The sequence below is a fragment of the Mesoplodon bidens genome (genome assembly GCF_964165515.1).
Source record: "Mesoplodon bidens genome assembly, chromosome: 2".
Classification (NCBI taxonomy): domain Eukaryota; kingdom Metazoa; phylum Chordata; class Mammalia; order Artiodactyla; family Ziphiidae; genus Mesoplodon; species Mesoplodon bidens.
This window is the reverse complement of record NC_138177.1, coordinates 160,144,690-160,167,955: the sequence shown is the minus strand read 5'-3', so window position 1 is coordinate 160,167,955 and position 23,266 is coordinate 160,144,690. Positions and strand designations below refer to the sequence as shown.

General features: G+C 45.7%; 1 protein-coding gene across 1 annotated transcript in view; it reads right to left on the bottom strand.

The window, feature by feature from the left end:
* The window catches only part of CSMD2 (CUB and Sushi multiple domains 2), a 675,416-nt gene that overhangs the window by 194,288 nt on the left and 457,862 nt on the right, over nucleotides 1–23,266 (bottom strand). The window contains 4 exon segments of the mRNA XM_081223918.1: nucleotides 1,481–1,607; nucleotides 7,044–7,235; nucleotides 9,039–9,195; nucleotides 18,734–18,903. Of these exon segments, the coding sequence (XP_081080044.1) occupies nucleotides 1,481–1,607; nucleotides 7,044–7,235; nucleotides 9,039–9,195; nucleotides 18,734–18,903 (646 nt within the window).

Below are 23,266 nucleotides of genomic sequence, written 5' to 3'. Positions count from 1 at the left end.
ATTTTGTACAGGGCCGAGCTCAAAAACTTGCACGTGGCAAACACTTCATACATTTCTTTAATTGGACTGGGTCTAAGACCATGTGTACATCAGCGAATGTGCAAACAGCTGTATCTCTGGCCGCAACACACCCGTTCAGCCAGTTCCCCTTCACGGAGACCTCGCCAGGGCAGGGAACCTCTCCTAGCCACACTTCTGCCCCTTGTCTTGACTCCCCACTCTTCCAAAGTCTCAACAGTTCATCCCTGGATTATTGTGACAGACTTTTGACTGGTTTTCTTCCCATGAGCTCTCCCCACTGTAAATAACCCTGCTTAGGAAACTTCCACGGCTCCCTCTTGTCTCCTGGCATTTAGAATCCTCCGTAAGCAGGCTGCTTCCTAACCCGGTCTGTCTCCCATTCCTTTCCACATGCATTCCCCACTCCAGCCAGACCATTCCCGCTCCAACTGCCTGGTTCAATTCTCTTTCCATACCTCATCCATCCTGCCACGCCAACCTCCTCTTTTCCTCACAGCTCCTTTGAACCCAGTTTGCCAGCAGCAGCATCTGGTGCGAAGATTCAGAAAGACCTGGATCCACGCCCCAGCTTTCTGATTCACTGTGTGAGCTTAGACACACTATGCATTCTCCTGGAATCTCAGTTCTCTCATCTATAAAATGGGAGTAATAAGAATGTCTATTTATTTTTAGGGCTTACTATTCGTATTACCAGGGCTACTGTGAAGAGTTAATAAGACATTACGTGTGCCAGGCCCTGTGCTCAATAAATGGTAAAGCTCCTTTCTTCTCTGACTCTTTGGAACTCCAAAAAGTAACTGCTGTTAGTCAAGCATGTACATGGAAAGGAAGTTACATTTTGAGGGAATATGTACACAGTACCTGACAGTATGCTGGGCTTTTCTGACTATTCCTTCCACAACTCTAAATCACAAGCATTTTTGTTCCCATTTTACAGATGTAGAAACTCAGATTGAGAAAGGGAAGCAATCTAGGGTCATACAGTTCTAAACTGACCTTTACTACCATCAGAGAAATAACCACCGAACCATGAATAAATAGTTAGTATGTTTCAAGCACTGTGCTGAGTACATTACCTGCAGTGTCTCTGTTAGATGCTTTACCCCGAGAAGCCAATATTATAACTCATACGCCACAGAAGGAGAGGAGAAGAAACTTACCCAAAGTCCTACAAATGGCAAATGGCTGGGCTGGGATTCATGCCTATGCCCTCAGCTACTGTGTGGACACCGTACTGCCTAGGCCAGTGAATTGTCTGAACTTGGATTGCAGCCCTGTGATGCCGAGGCTGGCCTTTTCAGGTTTTCCATGGGCCCCGGCCTGAGCCTGGGGTCATAGCAACCACTGTTGCTCACCAGGGCCTCCAGGTGAGGTGGGCAGGGCCAGCCACTGGCTGGTGGACTGATGATGATTCCCCTGAACGGCTGGCAATGGCTCCTCTGCTGGCCCTGGCACTTACCCGATGGTGCAGCCGGCATTGGCCTCGATGGTCCAGATGCAGTTGAGGTTGTGTTCATAGGGCGCTGGATACCCGGGTGACAGCACCTGCCCCGACTCCTCTCCTTTCACCGTCCCGCCGCACTCGGCTGAAAGAAATCCCAGAAGAGTGAGCTTCAGGGGGGTGACCTGTGCTCACAGCAGCCACCCACTGGCTCCTCCAGCCTGTGTGCCAGGGTCCCTCTCATTCATTTCAGGTGGCTGAGCGCAGCATAGTGAAAGGCCCTTGGACGAGACCTGTATCCAGGATCTACAAAAGCCCTTACAACTCAACAATGAAAAGACAGAGTTCAGTTAAAAAATTGGCAAAGCCTTTGAATAGACATTTCTGCAAAGAAAGTATACAAATGGCCAATAAACACAGGAAAAGATGTGTGACATCATTAGTCACTAGGGAAATGTAAATCAAAACCACAGTGAGATCCCACTTCATAACTTCTAGGATGGTTATAATCAAAAAGACAGACTGGGCTTCCCTGGTGGCGCAGTGGTTGAGAGTCCGCCTGCCGATGCAGGGGACACGGGTTTGTGCCCCGGTCCGGGAAGATCCCACATGCCGCGGAGCGGCTGGGCCCGTGAGCCATGGCCGCTGAGCCTGCGCGTCCGGAGCCTGTGCTCCGCAATGGGAGAGGCCACAACAGTGAGAGGCCCACGTATCGCAAAAAAAAAAAAAAAAAAAAGACAGACTAACTAACGTGTAGGTGAGCATGTGGAGAAACTGGAACCCTCAGACATTGCTGGTGGGAGTGCAAAATGGCACAGCTGCTTTGGAAAGCAGTTTCCTATAGAGGTCCTCAAAATGTTGCCCTATGACCCCAGCAATTTTGCTCAAGAGAAACGAAAACGTATGTTCAGATGAAAACTTGTACACGAATGACCATTGCAGCATTATTCATAATATCCAAAAAAGGGAAATGACCCAAATGTCCATCAACTGTTGAACAGATTAACAAATGTGGTATACCCGTACAATGGAATATTACTTGATCATAAAAAAGAATGAGGTACTGACACACGATACAATGTGAATGAACATAATGTTGAAAACATTATGCTGTGTTAGAGAAGCCAGGCGCAAAAAGCCACATATTGTGTGTTTCTATTTATATAAAATATCTAGAACAGATAAATCTACAAAGACAGAAAGTACATTTGTAGTTGCCAAGGCCTGAAGAGGAGTGGCAGTGGGAGGGAGTGCTAACGGGTATAGGGTTCCTTCTGGGGAGACAAGATGTTCAAAACTTAGATTGTGGTGATGGGTGTACAACCCTGTGAATACACTAAAAAGCACCGAGTGGTACACTTTAAATGGGCCAACTGTATGGTATGTGAAGTCTGTTTCATTAAAGCTATTAAAAAAAAGGTCCCCAGGGGTAGGGCTGATGGCCCACTCTGTGACCAGACTCTTTGAGGTCTCCTGAGAAGGTACAGACATTTGAACCTGGTCACTGACAGGAACTGGGCCTGTGTCATGTGCCAGGAGCACAAGGCATGGCGTCCTTCCTCTGGAGACCTGGAGGAAGAGGCGGCCACAGTGTGTGCCCTGCACCCTGACAGATGCACCTTCACGGCAAGTGGCAGCACAGAGGAGGAGGTGATCAGTTTCCTCCAGCGCAGGGCAGGGAGAGGCGGGCGGGTGGGTGGGAGGCGTAGGCTGGGGAGGCCGACAGGGAAGAGTACTGCGAACTTCCTTGGGGGTGGGAAACAGCACGGCAGCTTGGGGGACGGGGTATGAGATGGCGCCTGGAGGGAGGCAGGCTGGAAAGCTGGGCGAGCATCGTTCATCGAAGGGCACTGCACAGAACCGCCGTGTTTATGCACGAGAGTAATTGGATCACTTTACACACTAGTGCCCTTTACACATTAGAGAGAATGCTCCTGTAGTAGTGTGAAGGGGAGCAGAGGGGTGGACCTAGAGGCAGGGCACCGGTGAAGAGGTCCATCTCCCCATCAGAGCAGCCCTCCAGGTACAGAAGCCGGTGATCCTCCTGGCCTTCTTCCTCCCTTTGTCTAATCTGCCTCTGAGCCCCAGGGCCTGAACCTCTGGGATGCTTTTCACACCTGCCCCCCCTCTGCCCCCACTGGTAGAGTCGTGGCTCAGGCCCTTACCATCTCTAGGGTGGCAGAGTTGCGTCCCCCTCAGCAGTGCCACCAGAAGGACCTTTCTAAAATACAAACTGGCCACATCACTGCTTGCTTTAAACCCTCTTTCCCAGAGTGAAGTCCAAGCTCCTTAGGAGAGCCCATCAAGTCCCCCAGAGAGGCTCCCTTTGGCCTTTTCTGGCCCCGTTCTGGCACCCCTTGGTCCAGCCAAGTGTGATAAACTCCACAAGCCCAGGCACACTGGGCCTCTTCAGGCCTCTCCTTGGACTGACAAGTCGGCCAGCATCTTCCCCATGAAACCTTTGTGACACCCTCTCCTCCTCACATCGAGCTGACACTATCCTCTTTTGTGTCTCCATTATAACACGAACCAGTTTTTATCACAGACGTGTAACAGGTTATTAAAATCTATCTCCTTCACTCCTCAGCAGCAGGAAACTTGTCTTACTTATATTTGTACATCAAGTGCCTAGCATGGTGTCTGGCACATCACAGATGCTTTAACAAGTGTTTATTGAATGAACAGGTGGGTGGATGATCAAATGAACGAGAGAAGCTTACTGCTTCCCAGGCAAATTATTATGAAGGGTCTGAATCAAGGGAGCATGAGAGAAAATGAAGAGATTTGTTGCAAAGCTTTTTAGGAAAGATCTGATTAAGCAAGATCTTAGAAGTAGGAGATGAGGGGGTCAAAGTCACACATGGGAGACTGACCTTCATCTGTTGCTACAAAGGACCCATCAAGCGTCTCTTGGGCCCCATGGCTTGACCCGGGCCCACTAAGGCAGGGTGGGGGAGGGGTCCTCTGCAGTAAGCCTGCGCACGAGACCGGGCCCTTTCTTCCTGCGTAACTACCCCCCGTGTTGACGTTGGGGTGGGAGATGCCAACCTGAATGAGAGATGTCGGGCTGGACGGGCCAGTCGCAGGGAGCAGGGTGTGGGTGGGAGGATGAGCTGTAAGTTGTGGGGAGGAAGCCTTTCTGGCTCCACAAATAGCAGAGGCAGCTAGAAACGGGGCAGGACATTATCCCTGCCCTGGGCTGGAGCTTCCTTCTGTATTCCTGATGGAACAGCCCCTCCTGCTTCCCAGAGGCAAGTGTTTGGAGGCAGGGGCACCAGCAGCACTTCCTCGGGGACACGACTGCTCTTTCCTCAGTGGTCACTTTCTCTGGCGACAGAAAGGGGGGCAGGGGGAGCCAGGTGGCTGGCATGCAGCAGATTTACCAACAAGACCCTAAGACTCTCGTCTTTCTGGTCTTCTCCCTTATCTCCACCCTACGGCCCTGGCTGCTTCGTTTGGGCTGTAGCATCCACTCATCCACAAAGAAAACAGCTGGATGTTTCAGCTGTAGTAGTCATTTCTGGTAGACCACGATCAAATCCATCACAACACGACATGTGTAAAACTATACACACATAATCCCAACTACACAGCCTCCCTCCCCTGCGTAGGGCCTGAGGGAGTCTCGGTGGGGAAGCCCTCCGAGGTTCAAAGTATAAGTACTCTCACTAGCACTGCTTGAGTGGATTCTCTAAGTTTGGTCCAACTGGCAGATTAGATACTCAGAAGGACCTTAGTTAGGATGGAGCTTTTTTGCAAAGCAAATAATTGTCTTGCAGTGTGAATCATCACCTCCTTCACATTTCGTTTGCTTTGGCTTGCCTATGGCATCATGCTGTTGTCTGTTTATGCCTGGGTCTCCCTCACTGGCCTGGGATCTGCTTTTCCCTGTATTCCCAGTGCCTGGCAGAGGGCCTGGCACATGAATGAAACAAGGGGACAAAAACAGGGAAGCAGGGAGAAAGGGACGGGGCATGCCTGTGGATGAGGTCTACTTGAGCAGACAGAGGAAAATTCTAGAGGCCACTGTCCTGATCTATCTATCCACAGTCAGGTTTGAAATCCTCACCTTTAGACCCTCTGTTGGGTAACAATGTCGAAGGTCCTGTTAACATGCAGTCACCTGGGGGAAAAGAATATCGCCCTTACCTCCCCTACTGTGTGTGATGTTTACCCATCCTTTCAAGTCTCAATTGAAATATCACCTCCTAGGCACAACTTTCTCGTATTCTCTCAACACTTTGGCACTTACTCTTTTTTTTTTTTTTTTTTTTTTTTTTTTCTTTTTGCGGTACGCGGGCCTCTCACTGTTGTGGCCTCTCCCGTTGCGGAGCACAGGCTCCGGATGCGCAGGCTCAGCGGCCATGGCTCACGGGCCCAGCCGCTCCGCGGCATATGGGATCCTCCCAGACCGGGGCACGAACCCGTATCCCCTGCATCGGCAGGCGGACTCTCAACCACTGCGCCACCAGGGAGGCCCATGGCACTTACTCTTTTTACAGTGCTTATCTTGTATTATAATGACCTGTTTATGTGTCTCTTCTCCTTGCCAGGGTATGGACTCCCCAAGGGCAGGAAGAATGCTTTATTCTTTCCTTTTTTATTTCTCTGCCTCTGCACATACCCAAACATGCACCTGCGAGGATTCTGGCAGGTGGCGCTTAGTAGGCACTTAAACGTTCTCCCGGTGGATGTTTTGTCCTTATAAGATTAACCAGAGCTGCACAGCCATGCTGAGGTTGTGAGCCATGGGGCAGAAGATGGAGAGAGGGAAAGGTCTGGTGTTCGGGGCTGGGGATACAGGACGAAGCAGCGTGGTGGAATCCTGGTCAGCAGGGAGGGTCACAGCGCAGTGAGGCAGGGGGTGAGAGGTGGAAAGGCCACACAGACAGAAGGACGGGTGTTGCCTATTTCCCACTTCTGCCTTGGACCAGGCTTCTCTTGTCCTGTGACACATGGATGAAGCTTCCAGAGAGCCTGTGCTGACATTCTGGAAGCACCACAGGCTTAAGAAGGTGCTAGTTCATTATCTTATTCTTTCCTAAGTGTGAGATAGATGCTAGCTCATGATCTGACTCTTTCTCAAGAACAAGATAGATGTTAGTTCATGACCTGACTCTTTCTTTCAACATTCCGGAAAAGGGAGCATGAGCCCCATTTTGCCTATGGGGAAACTGAGGCCAGAGTGAGCTGGAGACTCATCTGAGACTTGGTGTTGCAGGAACCTCTGGAACCAGGCAAAAAGTCCACCTCTTCCTTCTAACTGACCCTCCCACCTCTCCGCCAGCAGAGGATTATGATTCTGAGGGCATGACCTGGCTCTGGTCCCGCTCACTAAATGTATGACAGTGGCAAGCCACCGCCTGGCCTCGCTGTCATGCGGGTGTAATAAGGTGTGAGAGTGAGGACATGGGGAAGGGTGGGCAGGGCCAGCCATGACTCCGGTGAACAGGATGGTTCAGACGGCCCCAAGGCCCTGGAGTGTGAGGGCCAACAGGAGACCCTTAATGAGACCAGAGCTGGGAACTCGGGATTAGGGGACATCCGAGGGGGGTCACCTGAAGAGCAAGAGGCCTCCTACCGACACAAGTGGGGAGCGGCCGGTCCCAGGTCCTGCGCTCCCCGCTCAGACACAGCAGCGCCTCGCTGCCCCGCAGGCTGTATCCAGGGTCACAGCCGAAGGACACAGAGCTCCCTGCGAAATGGCCTCCATCGCGAACCTTGTAGCCAAACTGGGGGGTTCCTGGGTCTTCACATTTGATGAGTTCAAAACCTGGGGACGAGAGAAGAGATAAGGGTGATCAAGATGTGTCATGGCACAAACCACACCCTGCCCTCCCCACCTCCCCACCAAGAGCACACATCCTTAAGGAAGCCACCCGGCACATGCCCCTGGGTCCTGATGGAGGCGCCCCTCGGGGTGTCACATGGCTGTGCTCAGGTAAGGGTCTGTTACTGAGTGTTCGTTCTCCCTGTTGCTATATGTAAGTGACTTCAGTTATTTCTCCCAGGTCAGCTTTTAATAGTTTTCAGGTATAGGGTCCGGATTTCCTATTTTTTTTTTTGTTGGTTTGACCCCATAGCATTTTGGTAGCGGGAGCTGCTCTTCCCATTTTGTTAACTGAGACAGTCTGATGGGAGAGTGTAATATGGAAAAGTCACTTTAAATGTATGTTTCAAAGCTCAATTTTGTTCTGCTTAAATACACTCTATTGAACGAGCCTGGAGAAGGAGACCTCTGTGAGCTTACACAGAGCTCCTAGGGCACGGTGGCCACCTGTGTTAACTAGCAGGAGTCTTACCGGGAGGGGTAAGTGTGCATTGCACAGCTGAGAGTATTGACTCGGGAAGGTCACACAAATTGTTCCAAAGTCACACAATCTCAGATGATAGAAACGGAATTTGAATATGACTCTGTTGAATCCTCTTCCACTTATGTGCCTGCTGTAACAGGCACAGACCCTACACAACCAGGCAAGAGGAATCTTGAGTAGACTCATTGGTTTTTTTTTATTTTAACAGCTTTATTGAGACATAACTTACATACTAAACACTCCCCCAACTAAAGTGTATAATTCAGTGTCTTTTAGTTTATTCACAGAGTTGTGCAACTAACATTGCCAAGGACTTTAGGACATTTTCATCACCTCAAAGAGAAGGTGATTTCCCTTCAACTCCCTCATCCCCAGGCAACTAACAATTTTCCTTCTGGCTCTATGGATTTGCCTATTCTGGACAGTTCATATAAATGGTTCATGCAATACATGTGTCTACATGTACTGTGACAGGCTTCTTTCACTTCGTATCATGTGTCCAAGGGTCACCCACACTGTAGCATGGATCAGAACTGGATCCTTCTCTATGGCCAAATAATATCCCATTGTATGGAGGGACATATCCCATTTTACTTATCCATTTATCAGTTGATGGATATTCACTGGCTTTTAAAGTAGTCTACAAAAGCACATTGCTCTGTAGCTACTGGGCAAGTAGAAGCTCAAATAAATGAATAAAATAGCTGTGAAGCTGAAGTATGGAGATGTCATCCCAAGTACTCTGGGGCTGTGTATGAACCTCGGTGCTTTCTGTTTTTGAAATCTCAGGAGTAAAGGAGAAAGTTAAAATCAGGAAAAAAGGGAAAGAATCAAGCCTCGACTCTTTAGGGAGTAGTAAAAAAGAACATAATTATACATTAGTGCTTGCATTTTTTACACCTGACTGTAGCTGAACATTAGTTTATAAATGTCACCATTAGGAAAGGCTATCTTTGGTTGCTTTAATTCAAAGGCTCAGCGCTTATTATTTTTAGTGAGTAAAAGGTGATTAGTGAGTCAAAGGTGTGCTGTGACTCTCAGCTAAGTTACTCACAGGTGTAACCATGGAGCTGTATGCCAAGTGGCAGCTTATCCAAATCACGGGCACAATGTCTTAGGGGAAACAGTCAGCTAAGCTCACACCAGTTAGAGAAAAATCAAACCCACTAACTGATGGGTGATGTCCCAGAGCCCAGCCTCCCTGTGTGTGGAACCGGGGAAAGCCCGGTTTCACTGTCCACTCCGATGAGAAAAAGACTTACTGGAAAACTGCAGCTCAAAGCCCTTGCTGGTGTTCTCAGCATCAGAAATGAAATCAAGCCACAGACTGCTGGATGTGCTGTTCAATGTCACCCCCAGCATCTCAGAGCGGCTGAACACCCCCAGCAAACGGGCGGAGTTGTTGTTGCCATCGTAGACCTGGACACGGGAGAGACCCCAACCCCACATCATCAGCATGGCCTTATCTTGAACAAGGGCTTCCCACCCAACAGCCCACATTCCCAGAGTTTAGCATTGATAACAACTGCTAGAGGGACAGTCAGTCATCAGATGCAAGAAAGAGGGCAGAGTGGAGTTGCCACCAGGTGAGTTATCAGCCCCACTAGCCTACTTGGTACCATTTCTGTGCCCAGCTCATCTCGGTGTGAATCATATCTCTAGGAACTGGTTGCTGTTCTAACCTTTCCAGAGGAGATCTGGTCTTAGCTCCCCAACCTCCAGATGGCACCAGCTTACTCTTCAGCAGCTTGGGGGAGACCAGGTTGGGGCTGCCTGAGTGCCCAAACCATGTGTTTCTGCAGACAGGCAAGCTGAAAGCATTAGACTTTTCTGCATTGCTAAACACTCCATCCTGCCCTTCCAGATGAGACAATCGTCCTCCTCCCTAATCCCACCCCACTGTGGCAGTGGCCTCAGTCTCACACTCTGCTGGACATGACCCCTAGGATCCAGCAGGATGGAGTTAAAATCTCCAGCGTGTCAGGTGTCATGGTATCTTCCCCTTCCCCAAGCTCAGTCTCTGCCCCTTCCCTCCTAAAATGAGGGCTCCAGCGAGGGACTGCAGGCTTGCCAGGTGGAATCGTGCAGGCATCTGGCTTCCCTGACTCCCATCTGTCCCCTGAACTACTGAGCACCACCAGCAAAGACAAGAAGCATCAGACTAATGAACTGGCTCCCCAGGTTCCGAGGTTGCTGCTCCTTTCCAGATAATTGTGCAAATAACAACAGAATTTGTGACTGAGTGAAGGACGCCCTGTTGCTTTGGTAAATATCAAAGATGGGATCTATGGGTGGGTGATGAATACTTGTGCATGGCACAGGATGTGGTGCCAGCTGCCAGCAAATTGGAACAATATTTCCATTCTACTATTTATGAAGCAAAGCTTTCTAAAAGAAGCCATCCTTCAAGCTAACAGTGCTTTATATTAGAGATTTGTTTAGGCCCCTGGGAGCTTCAAAAGTCTGTTTCCAGATCCTATGTGCAATTGTTTTATATCACTGATAGACTGGGAGAATTCCAGAGTGCCAGCAGACATAGACATGACACCAGTTCAAAGAGTTCAGCTCACCGCTGCATCCAGATTGTTATAAAAATAGTTTTACCCATTAAAACATATATTTTCTAATTAACTGATCAAGGCATTAATCATCAACACTTGCTAACATCACAATAAGAGAGACAACCAGACATCATGTGCTTGTTAATGGAAGACACACCAATACCTATGGTGTCATTTTGCCAAAAAAACATCAAACCTGAATCAGATCAAGCCATTGTATCCAATTTCCAACTTATAAGAAATATGGAGGACAGAGGAAAATATGAAATGAATACATTACAAATAAACAAGTTACAAATAAATTATAAGGGAGTAAAAAAGAAGAGATGGAGGTAAAACCTAAAGGCTAAAAAAATACTTGAGGCAACTAATCCAATATGTACAAGTTTTTTGGATCCTGATTTAAATAAACTGTAAATTTAAAAAATATTACATTTATGAGATAATTGGAAATTTGAACACTCACTGGATATATTATGGTATTAAGAAATTGTTGTTAATTAATAAAAGTATAATGGGAATAGGATTTTTTCCTTAATTTCAAAGCATAATTTATCTTAATTCATTAAGAATATTTTTGTTCTCAATATGTCACTATGATAAAATATTCATTGCAGGAAACTTATAACACAGAAAAGCATGAAGAAACTGAAAGCAACTTTCAGCACTCATAACATTTTGGTGACTCTCTTTCTAGGCTTCGTTCTATGCATATCTTTCCTTATATAGTTTTTAAATTTATTTTTTTATAAAAGCAAGATCAAACTATAGATACTATATGGAAACCTGCTTTTTCACTTAATGTGTATATTTTTCAAATCATTAAATATTTTTTCCACAACAGCACTTAAACAGCTGTAGAAATTACCATCATAAAATTAACCCAACCCACAATATAATCATTCGCATGTCATTGTCCAGAATATGTGGAATATGTGCCCTGGCACATAAGATGCACTCAACAAATGTATGATAAATAAATAAACCAATATTTTCTTTCAGTAATTTTGTTCGTAAATCCACCTGGAATTTTGGCATATGGTATAAGATACATTTTCTTCCTGGTTGATTAGCCATTTTTAACAAAACCCTGTTTGTAAATATTCCACCCATCACCAACTTTAAATCCAACTTTATCACATATATAGTTATATAAATTTTTTTTGCTCAACTTTCTATTCTACTGCAGTTATCTATTTGCCTATTCCTGTGCATGATCTAAACTGTTTTAGTTATTGTAGCTTTGTAATATATTTAAATATTTGGTAGGGCGAGTCCCCTCACATATGTCTTCTTTTAATTTAAAAAACTGTCTTCCCATGTTTATTCTTTTAGATAAACTCAAGAAGAATTTTCTCAAATTAAGAGAAACAACTCCCCCCAATCTCTCCAAAAGACCCAAAACAACTTGTATAATTCTGACTGACTAATATTAAATGCCTGGATTGATAAGAGAGAAAACATATCTATATGATATTAAATCTTCCTATCCACATACATGACATCTGGCTCCATTTAATCAAGTTGTCTTTTATATCTCTCAGTAAAATTCTGTACGTATTCCTGGGCATTTTTATTGATATTGGGAATTGGGTCCTTGTATACATTTATTTCCTAACAGAATATTGCTTGTCCATAAGAAAATTGCTTTGATGGTCCAGTTCATCATTATATACAGGTGATGGATTTACCCCTGACAACTCCAAGAGAATCTATACACACCCATTACATCTAACCTTCTTTCTTTCTTTTTATCTATTGTATGTTTCCACTTTTTTCAGCTTTATTGAAGTGTAACAGACGAATAAAAATTGCATATATTTAAGGTGTACAAATCAATTTTATTTATTTATTTATTTATTTTTGGTTGAGTTGGGTCTTCATTGCTGCACACGGGCTTTCTGTAGTTGTGGCACGCAGGGCCTACTCTTCGTTGCATTGTGCGGGCTTCTCACTGCGGTGGCCTCTCCTGTTGCGGAGCACAGGCTCCAGGCACACAGGCTTCAGTAGTTGTGGCACACAGGCTCAGTAGTTGTGGCTCATGGGCTCTAGAGCACAGGCTCAGTAGTTGAGGCACACGGGCTTAGTTGCTCTGCGGCATGTGGGATCCTCCCGGACCAGGGATTGAACCTGTGTCCCCTGCATTGGCAGGCGGATTCTTAACCACTGTGCCACCAGGGAAGTCCCATACAACTTGATTTTTGATATGCACATACCACTACATCTAGTAAGACAGTTCAGCAAGATGGCTGCCTTCAAAATGAATATGCTAAATGGATAGCTTTTAACACACAGTTTCAATGTAACATTCCTATGAACAATGCTACATGCATGTCTGCTTACACACAGGTGCTCAAGTTTCTCTAGGGCATATATCTAGAACTCAAACAGAGAAGAGAAGCGGGTTGCACATGGAAGGCACATCTTCAACTTTGTTAGATGTTGTCAGACTGCTCTCCAAAGAGTAATACCAATTTAATCTCTCACTAGCAACGTATGACAGCTTTCATTGCTGTATATCTTCACCAACACTTGATATTTTCAGGCACTTTAAAATTTTCCAATATGATGGGTGTGAAATGGTATCCCATTTTAATTTGTATGTTCCTGATTATCACCGAAGTGGAATATCTTTTTGTATGTTTATCAATTCTACTTTCCTCTTCTGTGAATTGCCTGTTCATAGCCTTTGTTCAGCCCTGAATATGAAACCTCCCTGCATTTATTTTAGTTTTATGTCCTTCAGTATAAAATTTTATAATTTTCTCAGTAAAGATTATACACATTTTTGTTAGGCTTATTCCTAGATGTCTTATAGTTTTTGTTTCTATTATGAGACCTTCTCCCCACCTCTGATTACATGTTTGAATTTGTTGTAGAAACACCAGCAGCTCTGCTAAATTGTCTTATTGGTCTGATAGGTTATCAGCTGGTTGTTCTATATTTTCCAAATAAGAGACAATCTGGATATTCCCTTCTTATTGTTATAGTTTCTTTGTTCTTTTCTTTGTATGATTGCAGTGGCTTGGATCTGAATACTATTTGTGGTAGCAGAACTGGTGTTTTTCCTGACTTTACTACGAGTCCTTAGGAAGTTGTCACTAAGTATAATGTTTGCTATACGTGTTGGCAGAAAATTTTTATTAGATTAAGAAAGTTCTGTCCATAGCTTTATGAGATATTTTTAAAAATCATGAATCAGTACTGAATTTCATCACATGATGTTTTGGGATACATTGGCAGGATCATGTATTTTTCTCTCCTAATCTGTTTATAGGATGAAACTGCTGATATTTGACTGCTCTTGACCTACAAAAATGGCAATTTCATATGGGTTGCCCAATAAAGAAAATTAGGAGTTTTTGTAATGTTGACACATCCTTACTTTCCTGGAATCCATCCCATTGGTCATTTCTGTTTTAATGCACAGCTAGATTCAACATGATACTGTATTTAGGATTTTTAGATCTATGATCATAAGTGAAACTGGACTAATACTCTATGCCGCCCTTATTCAGTTTGATATCAATATTTCTACTTGTCCCATTTAAGTAAAGTGAGTGGGGAGATGGATACTAACTTTTCTCTTTTCTGACACAGTTTGATTATTGCAGGGATTAATTGTTCCTTGAAGTTTTGTGAGTTTACCTGTAAAATAGACTAGGTCTGGGGACTTTGAGAGAGAATACGGGAGAATTCCAATTTTTTTTTTTTTTTTTTTTTTTTTTTTGCGGTATGCATGCCTCTCACTGTTGTGGCCTCTCCAGTTGCAGATCACAGGCTCAGGACGCGCAGGCTCAGCGGCCATGGCTCACGGGCCCAGCCACTCCGCGGCATGTGGGATCTTCCCGGACTGGGGCACGAACCCGCGTCCCCTGCATCGGCAGGTGGACTCTCAACCACTGCGCCATCAGGGAAGCCCAATTCCAATGTTTTAAATAGTTATTGGTTTATTCAGATTTGTATTTTTTCTTGATATTAGTACCTATTATCTATAAAAATTTCCTTTTCATTTAAGCTTTCAGATTTTTTGTCTTATGCTTTTTCCTAAACATTTTCTTATTGTTTTCATAATCTCTACCTTGTCTATGACTATGTTGCTTTTTCATTCTTAAAATTATATATTTGTGGCTTCTTTATTCCTTGATCAGTCCTGTAAATTTTGTCTACTTTACTATTTTTCAAAGAACCAGTTGGTTTTGTTGATAATTGCTATTTAAAAATTTTTTCTTTTTTCAGTCACTTTTGCTTTTATCTGTAAAAGTATTTCTTCTACTTTCTTTGGATTTATTCTGTTATATTATTCAAGCTACCTAAATCCTTATTTATTTTTAACCTAGGTGATACATCAGAGACTAATAGAGGTATATTAAATCTTCCACAATGACTGTGACTTTATTAAAATTTTTTACGTATCTAACAATTTTTATTTAATTTATTCATGCTATGTTATTTGGCACATAAAGTTTGACTGTGAATTGATTGTGCATTTTATTAATATAAAAGAATTCTCTTTTTCATTTCATTATGTGAGAGAAGTTCTCAAATTTATCCTATAATAAAGTGATTTCATTTTTCTGTGGTTTACCATCTTCTGTTCATTGCCTCCATTCCATTTTTTAATTGGGTGATCATGTTTTTCATCTCTATTCAATCTTTCCTCATCTCAGATTGCTCTGTTTTCATTATTGCCTATTTTTGTGTCATAAATATAATATTCTCTCAAATCCTGTTAAGAATACAAATTAGATGTTTTTAAAGTATTTTTTTTTCTTTGTTGCTTGCAGAGGGGCAATTAACTCTGACGCCTCAGACAGGTCCCCTTCTTCTGATCTACTGAATATTCACACATATCCAGTTCATTTTCCAGTTGGCACACCATGACAGAGGGAAAATAAAAATGGATAATGGAAAGAGCCAGTAGCTCCCCTAAGGGGGAGCAGAAGAGTTAAGCCAGAAGAGGCCATAGTAGGAGCTTCTCCTGCTCATGGTACTAAAGCCTGTGTGTGTGAGGGAGAGTGCATATACGTGTATGTGTGTGTACATGTGCATGTGTGTGTGTGTATGATTGTGGCAGCCTCTTCTCAAATGAGCTTGCCCACTCTTGTTAGGCGCCAGCCATGGCATTGCTCTGCTTTATCCAGCTTGCCAACAACAGCCAAGCAGAATCCAGAAAGTCATGTTGAGAGGGAACTGTGGCTCTGTGTGGTTTCTCAGACCCTGTACGCTTCCAGAAGAGCTAGTTGGATTGAGATCTGGCCCCTGCCAACAGCCCCGTGGTGTGTCCTTGGCTCCAGACTCTGCTGCTCTGAGCTAGGTGGTCTCAGATGCATTCTTTCCTTGAGGTTTCTAGCACTTAATCCACTGGCAGGCTTTCAATTCACTTATGTGAATTACACTTTGATCAGGCTCTTTCTCAAAATGGACCCCTTTTGGGGGGTATTCCATTTGGCAAAAATTCCTTTAAGTTGTATGTGAAAGGCACCCTTGCCTAATTTCCCGTTTTCATGTCCCTTTAGTCATTTCCGTGGGAACCATAGAGGATGCAGTTATATACATGGGCTTCGTGTGCCATCTTGAGCTGGGAGCTGTTGTCTTTCCACACTATTGCATTTAGAGGACCTTCTGTCTTGCAGATGACAGAGGTCAAAATTTTGGTGGAGGCCAAAACAGAAGAAATCAGGTAGTTCTAGGAGACAAGCTGGAGTATGTGTAGGGGTGAGGTCTAAGAAATGTTCAGTTATTAAAGGTAAGGAAAAGGTTGAGAGTCACAAATGCAAGAAAACAGTCATTTCATGGGTCAGAAATCCAAGCGTGTATGGAAGGTTTGGAGGGTTGGTCAGACGCAAGTGTGGAGGAAGTGGCAGGTCTCGCTGGGCGGGAAGGAATCCAGGTATGCACTGGGGTTCTTGGGAGGGAAAGGTACATCCTCAGGATTGGAAATACACCAGTGTTCTGGCAGATGGGTCAGTTACACCAGGGCAAGGGCAGGGTGCTCCCGGAGGTGACTCTGGGTGCCACCTTCTTTGTGTCGAGGTAGATCGGAGCGACAGGTGTAAAGAGCATTGCCACTGCAGCTGACAGTGGTTGCAGGGTGGAAACTATAACTGTGCATTTCTTTTCATTCCAAAATAATTCGTGTCCCAGGTTCTCCCTCGGGAGGGCAAGGGTCCTGAGGGGAAGAGTTAGAAGAGGAAACTACATGATCTCCCTGGATGCCTTGCCCTCCCTTCCCCAGACCCCCAGCTCCGGTGGTTACAGGATCGTGTGGATGGCCTTTCGGCCAGGTCAGCACCACAGCCCAACCTTCTGAGGAGGACACTACAGAGGCCTAGAAAGGGAGGAAGAGGCTTTTCGGCAAGAAGGTGGAGCCCAGTGTTAGAAGGCTGGTGGCAGGGCCAGCCGGGCAGGTGGCTGCAGAGACCAAGTCTGAAGTCTGGGAAGATCCCTCTAAGAAACACAGGAAATCATCTCCCTCTCCCCACAGCCCTGCAGGGCCAGCTGAGGTCCTGACCCCTGCCTGAGCCCTCCCTGACCTCTGACCTGGGGATGATGCCCCAGGTTCCTCCCTTCTTACCCTGAGTACCTCCAAAAGTCTCTCTTCTGTCTGTTAAGCTGCTCACTCAACCCTGAGGCAGAACCTTGATAGTGCAGTGGGGTATGCACACCTGCTGACTATGTCTTAGGTGCTACTCTGAGTCCAGACCACCCTAGAGAGGATGCTTGGGCACCAGCCATGCTCCATGTGGCCTCTAGCAACCAAGGCAGAAGGCCTTCTGCTGGTCCCGTCAGGCCACATTCACAGAACTGCTTCTCACACTCCCTTCAAAACCCGAAAATTGTAAGCCTCCAAAATGCCTTTTTCTGCAGGGTTAACAGCATCCTTCCTCCAAGAAGGTCTCTGCATCGTCCAGCTTTCCTCAATTCCGCCTGCAGCACTAGAGCACGGAAGTCCCTCTGGCCTTGTTGGCCCTGGGTGTGTCCTCTGAGGCTCTGTTGTTGATGATGAACAAATGGATGGAGAGAACTGAGGTCAAGGGAGACGCCTGAAGACATGGCCCTTGGAAAGTATAAAGTCCTGCCTATTGTTCACTTATAGGGAGATGCACACTGCATTTCTCTGTCTGTGGAGCTTAGAGGTTGAAAAGTAGAGCTTAAGGAGCCAAGGATAGGAACCCACTCCCTCCTGGGCCACTTTGCCATATTCTGTTCTGTTTCAGGCATATCCGGTCCCAACTGGTCATCTCATGGTACTTCCTCTTGGGTTCAAGAGTAATTAGGTAAGAGTGAGAAGTGCCTTCCAAACACACACACACACACACACACACACACACACACACACATGCCCCAGAGGGTGGGTCAAGAGTATCATCTTTGCATAAAAAGCACAGTGTACTCATCATATCTACAGAGTCCTAACAGATGGGGATTATTTAATGGTTTCTCTTTGGATTTTCTAGAGTGGTGACCTTTGGTTGTTTCTAATGTCTAGATTTCTCTGGCTACAGGGAATAAAACTATATTAGAATAAGATAAAAAAGTTTCTTGGCCTAGGATGAAAATGGACCTACTCAGTATGAGATTTTCCTTATAATCCTTTTAAATAAGGCAGCTCTTTGATAAGTTCTCCAGAGTCAACTCTTTGATTACACACACACGATGTGTTATGGGAGGTACAAATCACACACACAAAGAAACACAGTCATAAGTGTGTTCAATGTCTCAACAAGTCCCTCTCTATAACCCTTTCTTTAGTCCAAGTCCTTTCACTTCTTTCTCTTATGTAGATCTTGAATCCACTTTCTTCAACCCCACTGCTACATACAGGCCATCACCATGGCACACTGAAGCTACTGAAATAGCCCACCGGTCACTGAAACATAAACTCACAACATACACACATGCACACACACAGAACACAAGTATGTACAGACACAGATCACCCAAACCAAATACAGACCCAGACACAGATGCACACACATGTGGAAACGTACATATAAACATATTTATAGCCACACATATCTACACAAATGCACATATTCTATGAACTCTTCCTTATCTAGGTTGATGGTCACAGTTCACAATGGAAAACCTGATCCACTGGCCACTCCAACTGAGTTTATTATGGTGATTTACTATCCAGACAACCCTTACTCAATCACATACATATTTGAGAGCAGTCAGCTCCTAAGCAAACCCTAAAGCCACATTCTTTAGAATACACTCGCCTACCCTTCTCTCTTAGATTCTCACTTCTCCCAGATGAGTGAGGACAACATCTTGGGACTCAGGAGGGAAGAAGAAAGGTTGGGTCATTCACACAGAGATAAATGAGTGTGGTGACCATACTTTTGCATCCCGTAACATACATACTCTATAAAATCTATCAGTGTTACCTTGAGGACATCTCCTTCAGAGAGTTCAAATGCCCTGGCTTTGAGCTGAATCCCCTTCCCCGGCTGGGTCTGGATGGAGTAGATGCATTCGTGGTTGTTATTGTAGTTCACAGGAAAGTTGGGGGACAGCAGAGTGCCCTGAGTGCCCGTGACTGAATTCCCACACTCAGCTGGAAAGAGAATCACAATAATCACAGATTAACGCCCATCAGCTACATCCGGAAAACAACTCACAGCGCTGGAGTACCTTACAAAGATGACAAGTTGCTTGCCTCTCTACCTGCCAGAGTGCCTGTTTATCTGTCCATTTGTCTGTCTGACTATAGGAATGCTTATCAAAGTTTTTTTTTTTTTTTTTTTTTTTAACACCTGCCCACCTGTAGTTCTGCTACGTTCCTTTATTCCTCTCCTTCGGTTTGTCTGTTTTTCTTCCGCAGAAATAGAAATAAACCCACCAGGCACCCTTTACTTTCACAGTGTTATGAAGCAGCCATTCTCCCTTCCACCTGTTCATATAGTATCATAGCAACAGAAATGACCAAGGAGGGCATCAGGGGACGATGGGCGCAGCCAAGTGAGGAGGGATGAAGCCTTTCAGTATCAGAGGATACAAACGAAGAGGGGACAAGATTGCATAATAATTGCTAGCATCTTCCAAGCTTTACAAGGATCATTTCAGCCATTAGTCACAGCAACCGATCCCCACAGGCAGGCACAATTACCATCCCTGTTTTCAAGATAAAGACCCTGGTACTTAGCAATTTAGATCAAGTCTCAATTCAAGAAGAGGAGCGGGCTGACAACTCAGCCCTCTTGGTCCTGGAATTTAGGGCCTCTGAGGCTCTGAAGAAAGTTTTGGCACAGACCCATGGAAACCCTGTTTAATTCAACAGCTAATGAATTCACACCTTCCTCTCAAAATCTGTTTCTGCTCCTCCAGAATTAGTCATTCTTTCCCCATTGTTCCTATACCTCTATTTATAGTGGTTATCACATTTTACTTGACTTATTTGTTAACATTTCTATCTCCTCCACTGCCCTGTGGGTGCTTTAGGGCTTGGTCATATTTCTGTATCTCCAGCACCCACTCACTCTGCTCCATGCCTGGGCAGGACAGCAGCAGTGATGAAAGGGGTAGCTCAGTGCAGGGCATGTGCTGAAGGACCCTGTAGTTGGCTCTCTAGGGTCTTTGATAATTGTGAAGCCTCTTCCTGGGCTTCCCTGTAGCAGAGCGTCTACCAGATCACACCCTGATGGCTTGTTTCTTGTCTGCACCCCCTAACCAAACTGTGCGTTACTTGAAGGTAAAGGTCATGCTTAATGAATCCATGAATTTCCAAGGCTTAGCCCAGATTGTCCGTAAAATAAATATTTGTCAAATGAATGAATGAATAAATATGGAGGACACTGACCTCAGAGGATGGACAGCTCTAAAAATGATTAGGTTCTGGAAGGTTATAAATACATGTCCAGATGGTAGGCCCATTATTTGTCTGGACATATGGGGAGTTTGGAGCATATGCTGAATCTCTGAGGTTGGTGGTAGCACGTCTGCTTTCCCCGAACCATTCCCCAGTGTCCCTATTCTAGGCATAGTCATTGGCCGGAAGGACCCTGAGGTCACCACATATTCAACTTTAATTGCCCTGAACCTGGAGTGTCCTAGGCCACAGCAGTGTGGAGGGAGCATGTGATACAGGAACATTCAGAGCTGAGCCTCTAGTGGGCTTAGTTGTACCTCTGTGTGTTCTCTTGTCCCCAAGGCTGCTCCTTAGAACTTTGAAGAGAGTGACCATGTCCCACCAAACAGAGGACAAGCCCTCCTCCCTGGGCCCTTTCCAGTTCAGGACCAGCTTCAGGTTCCTAAGACGTCACATAAGTCATTACTATGGACAGCATGTTTGTGTCCCTCTGACAAATTCTTATGCTGAAGCCCTGATTCCCCAGTGTGATGCTATTTGGAGGTGGGGCCTTTGGGAGGTAATTAGGTCTAGATGAGGTCATGAGGGGAGAGCCCCCATGATGGGATTAGTGCCCTTATCAGCAGAGGAATTGACCAGAGCCTGCAATCTGTCTGCTGTGTGATGGTACAGCAAGAAGGCTGCCATCTGGAAACCAGGGAGAGGGCCTTTACCAGACACTGAATCCACTGGCACCTTGATCTTGGACTTGCCAGCCTCCGGAACTGTGAGAAATAAATGCTTGTTGTTGATGCCACCCTCTTTATGGTATTTTCTTATAGCAGCTCAAACTGAACAGGACAGCCATCATTTGTCTTGGAGGAGAAATCCTGCTTTGCAGTACTTTAAACTCAGCCTGTCTGCAGAGTGTCCGAACGTGCGTAATGAATGTGCAGAGCTGGGGCATAAAACTAACGGGTGGGTGGTGGACGGGCACCCTGGTGGCTGCTGATAATTTAGGTAGATATGTTTCTAAAGTGTGTAAGTATTCTGGGTGCCCTCTGATGAAGGTGGCCATTTGGGGAGGGGGTGCTGAGGGCTGTGCATATTTAGACATTTATTACTCAGTCACATCACGTGGGCAGCCCTCTGAAGCAGCTCTCCATCATCTCTGGGCATCACACAGTATTCTCTTCTGTCTAGGGAATGACATGTGGTGCAGTGGGATAAGCATGGATTTTAGACTCAGACAGACCAGTTATATCAACTCTCTGAACCTCGGTATCTTCATCTGCCTCCATCTGGACAATAACAGTATCCACATAAGACTAGAGAGAATACATATATGAAATTTTATGGTGAAAGAGGTGAATATATAGGAAGTGGCTAGCATCTAGTAGGCCCTCAACAAGCGTTATTCCTTTCTCTCCCCATCTAACCCGATGAATCTACGCAGCTTATCTGCTTCTATTTGGAGCCCTAACTGCCCAGGTTCCGGGAATGGCAGAAAGCCCAAGAAGCTTCTCGGGAAGCATGTGCTAGCTGCCTGACATTCACAGCACCCTCACTGTTCCTGGTACCTCTTGCTCTCTGCCTAGTTCCTAAAAGGTGGTTGTCCTTGAACGTGGGCTTTGACATATTTTTGCACCTCCTTCCTACCCCAGCTTGCTGCACAATAGCTATATGCCATCTCTGCCCCAGCATGACCCTATCCTCTTTCCCACATGCCCGACACCTTTATGGGGAGGGGAAGGGGGCTGACAGCTTCAGATGGGGCCAGTCCTTGGCCCCTACTGAGGCCTTTTTCCAGGGCACCGGGGAGTGTACAGGAGGTAGCGGGACCTGGCACTTGCTTTTGGGAGAGTTTCCAAAGTATCAAGGGAGGTGAGCAGATGCACTGAAAAGCCAAACACAAGCATAAATGGAAACAAATAAATGTTCCAGAGAAACAAACAGTCATCTGCACCGGAAGGTGCTGAGGCTAACTCGGGCATCTACGACTTCTGTCATCCCCATCAGAAGAGGTCTCGTTAAGGGCAGGGGCTGTGTCTGGGGCTCCCGAGGCAGAGAGGTAGGTCTGCTCCACCATGAGGGGCTCTCAAGGGCAGGGCCATGACTCTTGGTGCAGAATGGGGTCCTCTGGGATCAGGGCTGTCTCTCCACATCCAGCTCAGGGGACCCTGAGGTCAGGGGCTGTGTCGCCCTGTCACACAATGAATTAGAGCCCAGGACTGTTCATCTTCTTCTCAGCAGGGAACGTTCCTGGTAAGTTATTCAATTTACACCTCCAGTGCGTATGGCGACTGGGAGTATCTCCCGGGTGGGCATTCCCGTGATACCTCCAGCCTGAGGTTCTGTTGCGGGCTGGTGGTAATTAGAGGTGATTATAATTGCTATGCGTTATGAATACATACAAAACAGAAGACAAATGTAATAATGAAAATATCGTGAGGCGCCATGACCAAACAGTAATTGGAACAGTAAGTTAAAGAATGAGTTTATGTAATGAGATCAATGAGGCGAGAGCTTAGGGCGTGTGCGTCTCTGTGGTCCCGGATAATCCCATTCAGGACAAGTTCCCCTCAGAGCCACTTAGCTGAAGACGTTTCTCCAGAGCAGAAAACAGCTGCTAGCAGCCACATCGAAGCCGAACCTACACAGTGGGAGTTACACGTGTGTCTGAACGTGTGTCCAGGTCAGGGTGGGCGGATGCTCTGGGGGATGGTTGCAGGAAAAAGGGTAAACTTTGAGATTAGTTAATTGATCAAAAATGGAATGCTGCATCTATTTGTATTAATGTTTCCCCTCTGAGATCCTAAAGGGTTATTGGTTGTTGGTCATGTCATCGATAAATAGTGATAAAAAGGTTACTGGCAAAATGATGATAATTATACGGCACCCCGTTGGTTTGTGTAAATTACATCATCTAATCTGGAATAAAGCCTGTGAATTGGATATTGTTATCTCTGTTTTATAAGCGAGGAGGCTGGAGCGGCTGGGGTCTGGTGGCTTGCCCAAGATCTAACAGCTGGTAAGTGGCAGAGCAGAGACTCACCCTTGGGCCCAGGTGACCCCACAGCCTGAGCCCAGCCCAGCTTGCCATCCTATATACGACTGTCCTCTGCAGAGCCCC